General features: G+C 40.3%; 1 protein-coding gene across 7 annotated transcripts in view; it reads left to right on the forward strand.

Annotated features, from left to right (window-relative positions):
• FOCAD (focadhesin) overlaps positions 1–15,475 on the forward strand; it is a 310,969-nt gene that overhangs the window by 91,831 nt on the left and 203,663 nt on the right. For all 7 annotated transcript variants that reach the window (XR_010407633.1, XM_064579209.1, XM_064579206.1 and 4 more), the window contains 3 exons: positions 1,657–1,744; positions 5,430–5,632; positions 14,853–15,110. Coding sequence is in view for 6 of the 7 variants with exons in the window: in XM_064579209.1 (XP_064435279.1) it covers positions 1,657–1,744; positions 5,430–5,632; positions 14,853–15,110 (549 nt within the window). In the remaining variant the exon portion in view is untranslated. The remainder of the gene's footprint in view (positions 1–1,656; positions 1,745–5,429; positions 5,633–14,852; positions 15,111–15,475) is intronic.

Here is a 15,475-nt window from a genome sequence, read left to right on the forward strand (position 1 = left end):
GAAATGAAATTTAGGAAACGATCATGGCAAAGAGTGGTGTGGTGGTATATATAGTAAGTGTATTGGTTTCAAAAATGCATTGATTGTCCTCAAATAGCTGTTGCTTTGTTGTTCTCAACTAAATTTCAAAGCACTGAGCAGGTATAGGCTCAAAGACACAAATTAGAAAATATTCCATTAAAATGATTTAATTTTCTTCTTTTGCTGGTTTTTAAAAGTCCATAAACAAGCACTTGGGAAGAGTTTGCTGTTTGTTTTCACTTTTTAAATGGTAAAACTGAGATGTAGCTCTGTATTTATTTTATATTTATTTGTGCCAAAGTTAGTAGCACCTCCAAGATTGTAACTTCTGAGTTTGTCAGACTAGTTTGTTTTCTCCAAGTGTTTTTTTTAACATGTGGCTCTACCTAACGTTTCTTTCTTTTTTTTTCTTGCCCACCCTCTGATTCATAGATACTTCTGCTCTGCAGTTGCGTGTGTAAAATTTCAGAATGAAGTAATTTTAGCAAAGTGTATTGGACCTTTTTTCTTTAGTTACAGAATATGTTAATGTTTTCTTTATTTAGAAGGCTCAAATAACATCTTGTATCTCTTGTAATTTACTTATTAGAACTTAATATTCACATCCGTTTTACTTTTTCATTTCATTGATACACTTGGTGAAAAATAATGATTTTCAGTTTCTGTGGTTATTGCTTTGTTACATTTAAATATGCTTAATAGATTACTGTAATTTAAAAAAAAATCTCTGCCTCCTTGGGTATTACTGTTTCTTTTATTAAAATAACATGATTTATTTATTTTTATTTTTGAAGATTTATTTCAGAGAGAGGGCACGCTTGAGCAAGCAGGGTGGGGAGGGGCAGAGGGAGAGGGAAATAAGACTCCCCACTGAGGGTGGAGCCCAACATGGGGCTCGATCTCCGCACCCAGAGATCATAACCTGAGCTGAAACCAAGAGTGGGATGCTTAATCGACTGAGCCACCCAGGCACCCCAAAATAATATGATTTATTAAAATCATTAAGTGTAGTTCTTTATGTACATTATATAGATGAATCATGCCTGTATTAGGTGATTAGACAGTTGATCTACTTTTCAGAAATGAAGTATTCTTTTAGTATTTCAGGTAGTTTTTCACTAATTTGAAAGATTGTTTTTGAATACTTGTCAGTCTGTTTGTTCTATTAAGGTATATTCTTTTTAATTTTCTTTTTAAAGATTTTATTTATTTGAGCGGGGGGAGAGAGAGAGAGAGAGAGAGAGAAAATGAGTGAGGGGGAGGGGCACAGGGAGAAGCAGATTCCCCGTGGAACAGGGAGCCCGGTGCAGGGCTTGATCCCAGGACCCTGGGACCATGACCTGAGCCGAAGGCAGTCGCTTAACCAACTGAGCCACCCATGTGCCCAGGCATTTTCTCTTTAAATTAATTTGGTGTATAGCCCCTGCTCTTCGACCAGATATGATAACATTTTGTGTTTTTGCTGTGTGATTGCTGTGGAGTCACCATCCTTCCTGGAACAGAGCTGGCTTATTGTAAATAACTTTGTACGGTAGGTTGATGATCTTTCATGTTAAATATACTCTTCCTGGATACATGTTACTAAAAGCCATGGCTCTGGGAACTTCTTCAACTCCTTTCTTGTTTTTGTTTTAGGATTTTCCTGTTGAACTGGTCACGATTGGAATAGCTTTACTTCTGCTACAGACTCCAGCAAGTCAGCAGAAACCAATCCTAAGTCTAGGTAAATAAAAATAGCCTCACAAGAGTAAAATGTAACTAGAACATAAGTGTTGGCAGGAGTCTCTTGAGCTACATATTATGCTATCCTAGAAAGTCCTGTATACTTTGAGTTTTCTAGAATTTTCCTAATTAATCATTCTGAAATAGAACTTTGTTTTTCTTACCGACAAGGTGTTTTGTGCAAAGGCTCCATATACCATAATTTACCAAGTATCTTGGCTGTCCTAAGAGTGAAGAATGGGACTAAAGGCGGGTAAAAATGTTCCATTTAAAAATACGGTATAAAATCAAGTTGATAGGTCTGGCCGATGGCAACCAAGTCACACCTTTAAAATGCAGCTTTTATGCTAATGATGTGTCTCTTTACTCTGGGTAACATCTATATAGTAATGGAGGATCTAAGTTATGTTGCATGGTGCCATCAAAAAAAAATGAAATCTTGCCATTTGCAACAACGTGGATGGAACTAGAGGGTATTATGCTAAACGAAATAAGTCCATCAGAGAAAGACAATTATCATATGATCTCACTGACATGTGGAATATGAGAAACAAGGCAGAGGATCATAGGGGAAGGGAGGGAAAAATAAAACGGCGAAACCAGAGAGGGAGACAAACCATAAGAGTTTTTTTTTTTTAAGATTTTATTTATTTATTTGACAGCGAGAGAGGGAATACAAGCAGGGGGAGTGGGAGAGGGAGAAGCAGGCTTCCCTCTGAGCAGGGAGCCCGATTCAGGTCTCGATCCCAGGACCCTGGGATCATGACCTGAGCCGAAGCAGACGCTTAATGACTGAGCCACCCAGGCGCCCCAAGAGACTCTTAATCTCAGGAAACAAATAGGGTTGGTGGAGTGGTGGTGGGGAGTGGGAGGAATGGGGTGGCTGGGGGATGGACACTGGGGAGGGTATGTGCTATGGTGAGCGCTGTGAATTGTGTAAGACTGATGAATCACAGACCTGTACCCCTAAAACAAATAATACATTATATGTTAATAAAAAAAACAAAAATTAAAATAAATTGTTGCATGGTGCCATGATCTGCCAGTACATCCCCACTCTCATTTTAAAGTGCTTAAAGAGGTAGATACTGATTGTGTAGCTCATTGTGGGCCTTTTAATTCATCATGATTTTGAGGGTGAATTCCTTTTCCACTTACAGTCTGTCTTAAGAATGGCTGTAGCACGCAGAGGGGGCCCTTGGCTTCCTGCACTCTTTTTGTCTATTGGCCTTGTGCTCATTTGTGCCCTCCTCCTGAGGCTCTTTCTGAACTACTTTTGCCTTTTTTGTTGATGATGTTGTTCTCCTAGCGGTGCACATGGCATCTTCCCAGAGGTATAATTTGCCAGGGTTGGTACTTCTGACAGCCATAGGTGGTGGTGGTTTTTTTTTCCTCTTCTATTTTTTAATTTAAATTCAATTAATTAACATAGTGTATTATTGGTTTCCAAGGTAGAGGCCAGGGATTCATCAGTCTTATATAACACCCAGTGCTCATTACATCACATGCCCTCCTTAATATCCATCACCCAGCCACCCCATCCCTCCCACCCTCCTCCCCTCCAGCAACCCTCAGTTTGTTTCCTATGATTAAGAGTCTCTTATGGTTTGTCTCCCTCTCTGGTTTCATCTTGTTTTATTTTTTCCTCTCTTCCCCTATGATCCTCTGATTTGTTTCTTAAATTCCACACATCAGTGAGATCAAATGATAATTGTCTTTCTCTGATTGACTTATTTTGCTTAACATAATACCTTCCAGTTCCATCCACTGACAGCCAGGGTTTTGTTTTCTTTTTTAAACAGTTTTATTGAGGGGCGCCTGGGTGGCTCAGTCGTTGGGCGTCTGCCTTCGGCTTGGGTCATGGTCCTGGGGTCCTGGGATCGAGCCCCGCATAGGGCTCCCTGCTCGGAGGGAAGCCTGCTTCTCCCTCTCACACTCTCCCTGCTTGTGATCCCTCTCTTGCTGTGTCTCTCTCTGTCAAATAAATAAATAAAAATCTTTAAAATAAAATAAAAAAAATAAACAGCTTTATTGAGGTATAGTTTAATTACCATAAAGTTTACCATTTTTAAGTGTACAATAAAGTGGCTTTTTTTAAGAAGTGAATTTACAAAGTTGTGCAACCATCACTACAGTCTAGTCGTAGAGCATTTCTATCATCCAGTATGTTATGTTGAAAAGTAGGGAAGATCGGCTGTTTAGTATATTGGGAAAGAGTGTTCAAATAGGATAACCAAGAAGATATTGATGATTTCAAATTTGACAAATGCACAGCATTAATACAATGTTATGCTTCTTAATTATTAACACTAGCCTTGATTGTAAATAGCAATTTATAAAAATGTCTGGAAGATTTATAATAAAGACAGAAATGTGTACATTTCCTGTTTTATTAAAGATAATGGATTTTCATAATCTCCCAGGGACAATTATGGATTAAGACTAACATTTCGATTGGAATGATACAGAAAACATTTGTGTGCCCCCTGTACGAAGATACATGCACATTCGTGAGGGTTCCGTATTTTTAAAACTTAATTAAAAAAAAGACTAATATTTTGGCAGAAAAGGTCAATTAGCAGTGTTAGAGTAACAGGTGTTTGTACTTCATACCATGTTCAGGTTTGACTTCCAAAAGGTGAAAAGAAAATATTGGCAACTCACTGAGATGACTTAAAACTTGTAGACTTTTTTTGGTGTTGTGGGGAAATTGATTGATAATCTAGCTCAGAAGCCTGTGAATAACATCTTTTGGTAAATTAGGGTTCAGATAATTGTGAAAAATATATTTCTGCTTTAACTCATTCTGTTAATGGTCTGGGGGAGATTATATATGTGAGTAAGGTATCACACATTTGTGTGTGTGTTTCTGATGTGTAAGTCGAGTGTCCATGTTAAAAAAAGAATCATTTATGAAAATGGGTTTGATTGTTGCTGGTTATGGACTCTGAGACTTTTCCTACACACAGCAATTACTGTGAAGGACATCCCTGCTTCACCTCATTTACTAATGCATCTCAATATAATTCTCACCTGGGTTTATAAGGGAAGCATGCACATTGGTCTTCAAATCCACTGATCAGGAACTCAGGTCTTTTGGCTCTGTTGAGAGCAGTGGAAGGACTGGACAATATAAGGACAACAGTTGAATTGTATTTTATTTATTTTTAAAGATATTATTTATTTATTTTAGAGAGAAAGAGAGAATGCAAGTGTGTGTGTGGGAGGGGTAGAAGGGGAAGGGCAGAGGGAGAGGGAGAGAATCTCAAGCAGACCCCACACTGAGCATGGAGCCTGATGTGGGGCTTGATCTCAGGACCCTAAAATCACGACCTGAGCCGAAACCAAGAGTCGGATGCTCAACTGACTGAGCTACTCAGGTGCCCCAGCTGAACTGTATTTTAAAGAAAGTCATATTTACTTAGAGAGTTGGTTTATACTTTATGGTATGTATTTGCTCTAAGAGTATCCTGAAGTTATCAGGAACATACATTAACAGCTTGTTTTAGATAATCGTTAATTTTTATGTTCCTTTCTAAAAGGATAAGATCCATTCTCTTAGTTATGTGTCTGACCCAGTTGTAAAGGGGTAAGAAAACTTTTTGCATATCACTCTTAAACAAAGTAGCACTTGGTTGGATTGTGGTAGTAATTTTTTAAATGTGAATTGTTGTTTTGATGAATAGCTTTGAAGCTCCTCTCTGTTGCTGGGGGTCAGAAAATTCCAAGGTCATCCTGGGTGCTAGTGATGCCAGTTCTGCAGATATTGTCTTCTACTGCCTTGGAAGACTGTATATCCATGCATGAAGAAGGTCCTTCGAGGCAACAGTTGGCTTTGAACCTTTTGGAAATGGTACAGCAGGAGTCCTACAGAGACGACCACCAAAAGGTAATGAGTTCAGCCTTGTTTCTCTTATTTATTTTTTTAAAGATTTTGTTTATTTATTTGAGAGAGAGAGCGATTGAGAGACCGTGTGGGAGGAGGGGCAGAGGGAGCAGCAGACTCCCTGCGGAGCAAGGAGGCCGACGCGGGACTCGATCCCAGGACGCTGGGATCATGACCTGAGCCGAAGGCAGCCGCTTAACCAACTGAGCCACCCAGGCGCCCTTGTTTCTCTTAAATAAAGGCGAAGTGGTAAATGTGGGACTGCTGTTCGTGCAGATAATCTCACCTCCAGATGAAGTATGTTTGGGTTTAAACTCCTCCCCTTGAACTTTACCATTCTGTCAGGCAGTGATGTAGCTATTAGTATATTCTTCTGGACTGTGAGAGGGGAGTGTAAAATAAGTTTTGGAAATACTGTATAATCTTTTTCCTTTTTGAGTTTTCTTAAAAAAAAATTTTTTTTTTTTTAAGATTTTGATCTATCAGAGAGAGAGAGAGTGCAAGCACAAGTAGGCACAGCGCCAGGCAGAGGGAGCGGGAGAAGCAGGCTCCCCACTGGGCAGGGAGCCCGATGTGGGGCTCGACCCCAGGACCCCGGGATCATGACCTGAGCCGAAGGCAGACGCTCAACTGACTGTGCCACCCAGGCGTCCCTTTCTTTGAGTTTTCTGATATTAGTTGTTAAAGGTCCTGAGAAATCCTGCAGAAAAGGAACTAGTTCTGTTTAACCTGTTGCTCCTCCCAACACATTTGAGCAAGGAATCCTTTTTTCTTATCATATTCTTTAATTTAGCATTTTATGCAGCATGTTGTTACATCTGGGACAATCCAAGGTGGGAAATCTCCTCAAATGCCTGAAAATTCTGGGATCTGTGAGACCTAAGACTTGATTTTTTAATATGTGGCACCTTAGGCCATTTTCCTTGGCAAAATGGCTCTTGATGTATCCTGCGTGGTCCCCTCCATTGCTGCCTTCACTTGGAAGACTGCCGGTCTCTCACGCTGCATCCCTGTTCCCCTTGCTACACAGACCTCAGTCGGCTTTGTCTGTCTCACCATTTCTGTCATGATAATGTAAAAGTATTGTCAACGTCTGGTTAGTGGCTGGGTTCTGGGCCCACGTTGGTTAGACATTTTCTCTTTTGACATTTGAGTATTGCCTTCAGTAAAATGTAGTATTACTTTCCCAGCTATGAATTTGATGGGGATTGAATGAGCATTAAAGCAGTAAAACTGGTGAAACATCTTATGTCTCCATGGAGAAAGATAGTATATAAATGCAGGCGAGAGCCAGTCGTTTCATCTGCAAAAGCAGGCATGCATCTAATCGTGTGTTGTTAAATGTGCTAGCAACAAAAATACAGGCACTGATTTGCAACGACATGGATGGAACTGGAGGGTATTATGTTGAGTGAAATAAGTCAAACAGAGAAAGACATGTATCATATGATCTCACTGATATGAGGAATTCTTAATCGCAGGAAACAAACTGAGTGTTGTTGGAGTGGGGGGTGGGGTGGGAGGGATGGGGTGACGGGGTGATAGACACTGGGGAGGGTATGTGCTCTGGTAAGCGCTGTGAATTGTGCAAGACTGTTGAATCTCAGATCTGTACCTCTGAAACAAATAATGCAATATATGTTAAGAAAAAAAAAGAAGAAGAAGAAGCTAGCGGGAGGGGAAGAATGAAGCGGGGGAAATCGGAGGGGTAGACGAACCATGAGAGACGATGGACTCTGAAAAACAAACAGGGTTCTAGAGGGGAGGGGGGTGGGAGGATGGGTTGGCCTGGTGGTGGGTATTGAGGAGGACACATTCTGCATGGAGCACTGGGTGTTATGCACAAACAATGAATCATGGAACACTTCATCTAAAACTAATGATGTAATGTATGGGGATTAACATAAGAATAAAAATAATAATAATAATAAAAAAATACAGGCACTGTAATTCCTGGTTTGAGGGTGCAGCAGAAGCTAGCCTATAGGCAAATTGACCATACTCTACAGCATCTGAATTCCTAATTGCTTGTCTAAAACTTTCAAACTTAAAGTAGATAACTGAGTTGCATTAAGAGAAGGAAATTTTTGCCTCTGCCCCGATAGGACAGAATGTGGCCCAAATTTTCTAATAGCCTTTTACTTTCTGTTGTGGTTTGCTCCTGATTGAGTTCTGGATGGGCATGGGGACAGGGCAGGATGTACTGATATCTGAGAGTTCCGTTCTTTCAGCTTACATGTGATACTTACTGAGAGTCGCCCTGACTCTAATTCATGAGCACTCGCTTTACTATTCGCTCACGTGTGTGAATCTTACTCATTAACACTAATAGCTGGACTTTCTCTTCAGCAGCTTGTGTAGGGGGAAGAGGAAGGGATACTATTAGGGCTGTAAACATTCTCCTGATGATAACGTGCTGCTTTATGGAGGCTTGGAGTGGAGACATGATCACCGTTTTTAAAATTGCAAGCCACAGTTTGCTGTTGGCTTTTCTTCCACGCCTGTCCAGGCCTCTATATTCCAAACACACCTATAAATTTAACAGGATGCAAACTCTCCACGTCTCTCTCTGAATCTTTGCTTTTGCTCACAATGCTCTTCTGTCTCCTTTGCCTTGACTGCTCATTCCTCAAGACCCAGCCAAATGTTCTCAGCCTCCTGGAGTCCAAATTCATGACCTTCTTCTTGGCATCCCCAGCTCTTTTAATATTACTCAGTTGTGTTGTATCCTAAGTAAGAGGGCTTCGTATATGTTCTGCAAACTCATTGAGGGAAAGGCTCTTGGCCCTTCTCACACCTGGCCTGTATTTTCTAAGCATGTTGAAATTGAAATTGCAACAGTTGTTGAACTTTTTGTGTTTTTTTCCACATGAGTGTTTTTGCTTTATCGTTGTCACATGATCATAGATGAGAGCATTCAAAGTCTTTTAGCCAGTTGTTAATGGAATACTCTGATTTTCCACATACTTTAAGCTAGGGTGTTATCTATTTAACTTTGCATCCCCAACACCTGACACATTGTTTACCACATGATAGACATTCAGTAAATTTCTATTCACTGAGGGATGTGTGCTTCTCATAAGGATATGGAAGATTGTTTTACCATCTTCACATATTATAGAAAGACCTTTGTATAAAACACAGATCTTGTTGCTTTTTATTATTTCTTTTTGGTTGGGTGACTCTGACTTAGCATGTTTGATTTAGAACTAGAGCACTTCTTTTTTTTTTTTTTATTTGACAGAGAGAGACAGCCAGAGCAGGAACACAAGCAGGGAGAGTGGGAGAGGGAGAAGCAGGCCTCCCGCCGAGCAGGGAGCCCGATGTGGGACTCGATCCCAGGACCCCAGAACCCCAGGATCATGACCTGAGCCGAAGGCAGAAGCTTAACGACTGAGCCACCCAGGCGCCCCAGAACTAGAGCACTTCTTAGGAAGCACAATTCCTCTGGGGAATGAAAATAAGGTTAAATGTTCTGTACCACACAATTCTGTATTCCCTATCCATTTCTGAAGTGTTGATAACCATGAAATGAAACACGTTTTAACTTCCAATTTCTAAGAATTAAAAAATGTAAGCTATCAAAACAACCACTCATCTTCTTTTAAAAATTAACATAATCTAATAAGCTTTTAATATTTTTTAGTGGTGTGTGGAAAACAGGATTCCTTCTATTAGGCTATTAAATGTGATATTTAAAACCACCTATTTGTGTTTTCATAGGCTAAAAAAAAAATATCCAGACACTAGTTGTAAATTCTAACGTGCTTAAAATCTTTGTGCCCCAGCCCCCAGAGAATGTGGGGGGAGAAAGAAAGCACCAGGGTATGAGTCTGGGTCTAGGCAGGAGAGAGAGACTGTGCTGGTAATTTGAACAAAGAAAAACTTAATACAAAGAATTATTAACTAGTAAACGGTCTCCAATGACTAAAAGTTATAAAAGAGGCTCTAAGGAATATTGCATTAATAAAAGTAAGGAGCAGCTACTACTTCTAGGACTGGAGAGATTGATTACCCCAGGAAGGAATGGAGAGGTTCTCCCTACTCAAGACTGAGATCAGACCTTGTAGAAAGAATGTGGCGGTGGCTTGCTGGATGGTGACATTCTCTGGGGTGCCTCAGGCCAGAGCTGGTCTGTAGGAAGTCACCCCCTGGGGTGTGAATTGGATGGCCTGTGTCCTCCACAGGAAGACACCTGCTGGGGTCTCTTGAATGCCACCTGGCAGACACAGTAGGAGAAATCCCTGAATAATATCCCAGTGTATGGATATACACCACATTTTACTTTTCCATTCATCTGTTGATGAACTTTTGGGTTGTTCTCACTTTTTGGCTATTATGAATAGTGCTGTTATGAACCTTCCTATACAAGTTTTTATGTGGACATGGTTTCATTTATCTTGGGTAGATACCTAGGAGTGGAATTGCTAGATCATACGGTACTCTGTTGGAGGAACTGCCAGACTGTTTTCCAAAGGGACTATGTCATTTTACGTTCCCACCAGCTGTGTATGAAGACTCCAGTTTGTCTGCATCCTTGCCAACACTTGTCATTGCCTCTGTTTTTGCCTCTGGCGGGTGTGAAGTACCTTTTCATTATGGTTTTCATTTGCATTTTCCTGATGACTTCTTAGAATACTCCCTTGACAAGTGAGGAACCTGAGGCTAGACAGGTTAAGTTGCCCAAATTACACAGGTAGTGAAGGATAGAGTTGAGATTCAGATTTTTGACTGTTTAAATATAGAGCCTATATCCTACTGCTCCAGTTTGATTTTTTCTTTTGGTAATTTGTCATCTTTGTGCTGAACTTGCAAGTAAATAGAACAGTTGCAGATTTACAGGCTAACACTAAGTCATAGTACATTAAAATAAACTGGCTTCTTAAAAACTTCTGGTTGGAAGTTAAAAGGAGTTAGTAAGTTTTAGATCTTGTACATCTACCATCGTCTTCTGAATAACATGGATACTGAGAACGGTGTGGGTTGTCCTTTGGTGATAAGCAGCCCTCCCAAACCTTTCCACTCTTGACTAGATTCTTTATAGAGGTATAGAGCAGAAAGAGCCTCTTGAGGCTTTGTCTAGTCCAGTCTTCTGCTTCTGCTCTGGTGAGTGATTAAATCCCTTCTAGCAAAAATCTGTCCTCCTTTCAAGGGGCTCCAGGTTTGAGTTTCCATACTCCCTCTCCTGATCAAGTCCTGGCTCCACTTTGGTTAAGCCTATTTTCATCACTATTACAGATGAGTTTTATTCTTTTTTTTTTTAAAGATTTGAGTGAGAGAGTGCTTGGGAGAGTAGGACCATAGAGGAAAGGGCAGAGGGAGATGCAGAGGGAAAGGGTCCCAGGGAGACTCCCTGCTGAGCATGGAGCCTTACTTGGGGCTTCATCCCAGGACCCTGAGACCATGACCCGAGCTGAAGCCAAGAGTCGGACGCTTAACCGACTGAGCCACCCAGGGTGCCGTAGATGAGTATTATTCTTTAAAGTTGATGAAAATCTGTATTGTTCACTGAACACACAATTTCTTTTTCAGACTCCTTTAGGCAAAGAAGTACTATCAGATACCTGTCTTATTGTTAACACTTAACAGACTTGAACATTTTTATTACGAGCTTTTTCGAATAAAGATTCTCAACTAATATCTGTAAAAGATGTTTTACAACCATTTAATACTAATTTAAATGTTATTTTTTTATGGTGTCTTGTCTCTTGCATTTTTTTACTGAGATGTAATTCACCTAACATAAACCTCCTTTATTTTTAAACACCTGCTTTCTCCTCTAAAACACAGAGCCCGCTAGCACTTTCAGCGCCCCCACCCCACCCCCCGTGGGGGCTGTGGGGCCAGGATTTGGTAGCTGGTGCTCAGAGAAAGCCCCAGGCCGCATCCTTGCCCTGGGACTGTGCCAAGGGCAACTGTCACCCACTGGGACAGAGACCCTGTTCTGGGATGTCTCATTCAACACTGTGTTTTTCTCCTGCTGTTCGAACCTTAGGCAAACAGACAAAAAACAGAGCCTAACCATCAACGTAATACTTCAAGTAAAACAGGATTACTTTCCTGTTTCAGTATGTTTACTCTTACCTGTCTGGGTAATGTTGCTGCTTTTGACTCAATTTATGGTTGATGGTGATTTCCAATTACTTTCTTTTATACTCCTATCCACCAGCTTTATTTTTCTCTCCAAAAGATGACAGATCATATTTATCTGTATTTTGCAACTTTAGAGACTGTGCTAGGTGCTTTATTGTGTCATTATCTACCTCAATAATCTTGGTAGGAAGGTAGTCATTACTTCCATTTTGCAAATGAGCAAAGTGAGGCTCCGAGATTGTATTATAATAGCCTCTAGCTGGCATGGCTCTGCTAAAGTCCTGGTCTTTTAAATCTCAAGTCCAATGCTGTTTGTCCTTTGTCTGAAGAACTTGACTCTGGTCTTCAGTGAATTTCATCTTTGGGTTGGGGAAGTATTTTTAGAGAGAAAGAGCTATAATAAATGTAAATATTTAACTTTAAAAATTTATTATTTTAGGGGTGCCTGGGTGGCTCAGTCGTTAAGCGTCTGCCTTTGGCTCAGGTCATGATCCCAGGGTCCTGGGATCAAGCCGTGCATCAGCCTCCCTGCTCAGCAGGAAGCCTGCTTCTCCCTCTCCCACTCCTCCTGCTTGTGTTCCCTCTCTCTCTCTGTCTCTCTCTGTCAAATAAATAAATCTTAGAAAAAATTTATTTTAAAAAATTATAACACATTGAAGTGGTTCAAAAAATTATAAAATGGTATACAATGAGAAGTTTCCTTCTCACCCTTGATTCTGGTTGCCCAGTTCACATCCTCTCAAATGGAAAATTAGTAGCTATTAATTTCTTTTGTATTTGTCTCATAACTTTCTTTGCATATATAAGCAAATATAAATATATCGTCCCCACCCCCTTTAAAAAAATAATTGGTAGCATTCCAGGCACAATGTCTGCATCTTGTATTTTCATGAGAGCTCTTTTCATGTCAATAAAGATAGCTTCCTCATTTGTTTTTACAGTGGTTTACTTTCAAATGGTATCTCTGCTCTAAAGCATATACTTGAGACAATTGAACACCTATGTCCTCACAAAAACTTTTATAGGACTATTCATAGCAGCATTATTCATAATAGCCAAAAAGTGGAAACAACCTGATGTCTATTAATTGGTGAATGATAAAAATGTGGTATATCCATTCAATGGAATATTATTTGCCAATGAAAAGAAATGAAATGTTGATACAATCCACGGCCTCGATGAACCTTGAAAACCTGCTGTGTGAAAGGAGCCAGTCACCAGAAAACACTATTATATGAAATAGCCAGAATAGAAACAAAGTAGATTAATTAGTGGTTGCCTGGGGCTGCAAGGGTGGTGGTGGTGGAATGAGGAGTGACTGTTAATGGGTATGGGGTTTCCTTTTGGGGTAATGAAAATTAGCCATGGTGATGGTTCTACTATGCCATGAATTACTAAAGGTCACTGAGTCGTAAACTTTAAAAGGATGGGTTTTATGGTATGTGAATTGTATCTCAATAAAGCTGTTATTTAAAAAAATTTCAGAGGTGCCTTGCTGGCTCAGTCGGTAGAACATGCAACTGGATCTCAAGGTCATGAGTTCAAGCCCCATGCTAGGTGTGCTGCCTACTTTAAAAACATTTTTTTTAATAAAGCTTAGGTTTTTTTTTAAAGATTTTATTTATTTATTTGACAGTACAAGCAGGGGGCACAAGACGCAGAGGGAGAGGGAGAAGCAGTCTTCCCGCTGAGCAGGGAGCCCGATGCGGGGCTCGATCCCAGAACCCTGGGACCATGACCTGAGCCTAAGGCAGATGCTTAACCATCTGAGCCACCCCGGCACCCCTATCTAGCCTAATTTTTACTTCCCATCCTTTCAGTTGTTCTGTATACATATAAGTCAGTCTCTCATAACAGGACAGTTATAATCTAGATATTTCTAATTTGTTTCATCACACTCTGAATGAATTGAATCTTTTTATTAGCAGGCAATATTTAAAGCTTCTTTAATGTCTGTGACTTCTCCTGAGCCATGTGGGCACACTGTTCACCTTGGCAGAGTTCTGTCTATTCTCTGTCCCTGACGGCACTACTTTATTTCCATGAGGAGTCCTTTCTCAGATCAACTTAAGCATAACCTCTTCTTTGGGTATCTTTTCAATTTAGAGCTTTCAGGCTATTTAAGATTTTTATTATTTATTTATTTGACAGAGAGAGAGACAGTGAGAGAGGGAACACAAGCAGGGGGGGCGGGAGGGGGGAAAGCAGGCTTCCCGCTGAGCAGGGAGCCCGATGTGGAGCTCGATCCCAGGACCCCGGGATCATGACCTGAGCTGAAGGAAGACGCTTAACGACTGAGCCACCCAAGTGCCCCTGTCAGGCTATTTCTTATTGCAGAAGTTATTCCCAGCTATTAATTCCCAGGTTCCAGCTGAACCAATGCTGTTCCTGTCAACATACTGTCTGTTATAAAAACGAATTTTCTTCAGTCCAGGTCTGCCACCTGCCCGGGGTTGTGTCTTACTGGAGCTGGAGCTGGGCAAATACAGTGACTTTTTTTTTTTTTTTTTTTTAAGATCTTCCCTCTCACGGGGCACCTGGGTGGGACAGTTGGTTGAGCCTCCGAATCTTGATTTTTGGCTTGGGTCATGATCTCGGGATCCTGGGATTGAGCCCTGTATTGGGTTCCACACTCAGTGCGGAGTCTCTGTCCACAACAACCTCCCCACCCCCTGTGTGTGCACTCTCTCTCTCTCAAATGAATGAATGAATGAATGAATGAATGAATAAATAAATAAATAAATAAATAAATAAATAAATAAATAAATAAAATCTTAAAAAATATCTTCCCTCTCACTGGTGAATACTTTAGTGCTAATAGGTTTGTTTTTTTTTTTTCAAACTCCATTGCCTCTGGACCTTGTATATTGATCCTTTTTTTTTTTTCTTGCCTTAACTAGGAGCGAATGGTAAATAGGTTGAAATCAGGTGTTCTAGAGTTCCATCTGTTTTCTTTTGGTGTAATCCTATTAGCTCAGATATGTGCACAGGAGTTTTTGGCAGAAATCGAAAATTCTGTACTTTGTGGGAAGGATTGATTTCTTACAATGAAGTATAAAAAATACATGACTATATCTCTGACAGATATACTTACCTCATTTATTCATGCCTGTTTTTGTTGGTTTTTCAGCTCTCCTACAAGCTCGCGTTCCCCATAACCAGCATGTATGGATCAATATTTACAGCCTGGAGGATCCTTGAAGTAACGAGAGAAGAGTCTGCGGCCAGTGACTGGCTGTTTTCCATAGAGTCCTTGCTCCCTATTACCACAGTGATCCCTGTGCATGTTTTCCTTTTGTTGGCTCACCTCCTTGTTGAAGATCAAGGACAGAATCTTCGCCAGATACTGAAGGTCACTACATTATTAGCCCAAGCAGATTCCTCTCAGGTAAAGTAAGAAAATAATGCAACAGTAATGGGGGTAAAGCTTAACTTTTGGGATTGTAGATTATTCTTCGTTTGTGGATTATTTTGATCAAAGTTTTAAATTATGGGTTGATTCTTTTTTTGGGGGGAATTTGGGGGGCTATTTTTATCTTCTCCATTTGTTCTTTTTTGTCCTTATTCTGAATTAATGAGTACTTCATGCAAACATTTCTTTAATGAAACCACATTTCACTGTGAAATCTACACATGATGCTATTCTGGTATTATGGTTTATTCGTAGATTTGCTCATTTGTTAACACTTTTGTTGACTCTTGTAGCCTATTCCAAGGTGAATATCCCTTAGTTCTAATATTGGTCTTTTATTT

The sequence above is a fragment of the Mirounga angustirostris genome, unplaced genomic scaffold (genome assembly GCF_029215605.1).
Source record: "Mirounga angustirostris isolate CCGP_5_RB_7025 unplaced genomic scaffold, mMirAng1.0.hap1 SCAF_15, whole genome shotgun sequence".
NCBI classification, from domain to species: Eukaryota; Metazoa; Chordata; class Mammalia; order Carnivora; family Phocidae; genus Mirounga; species Mirounga angustirostris.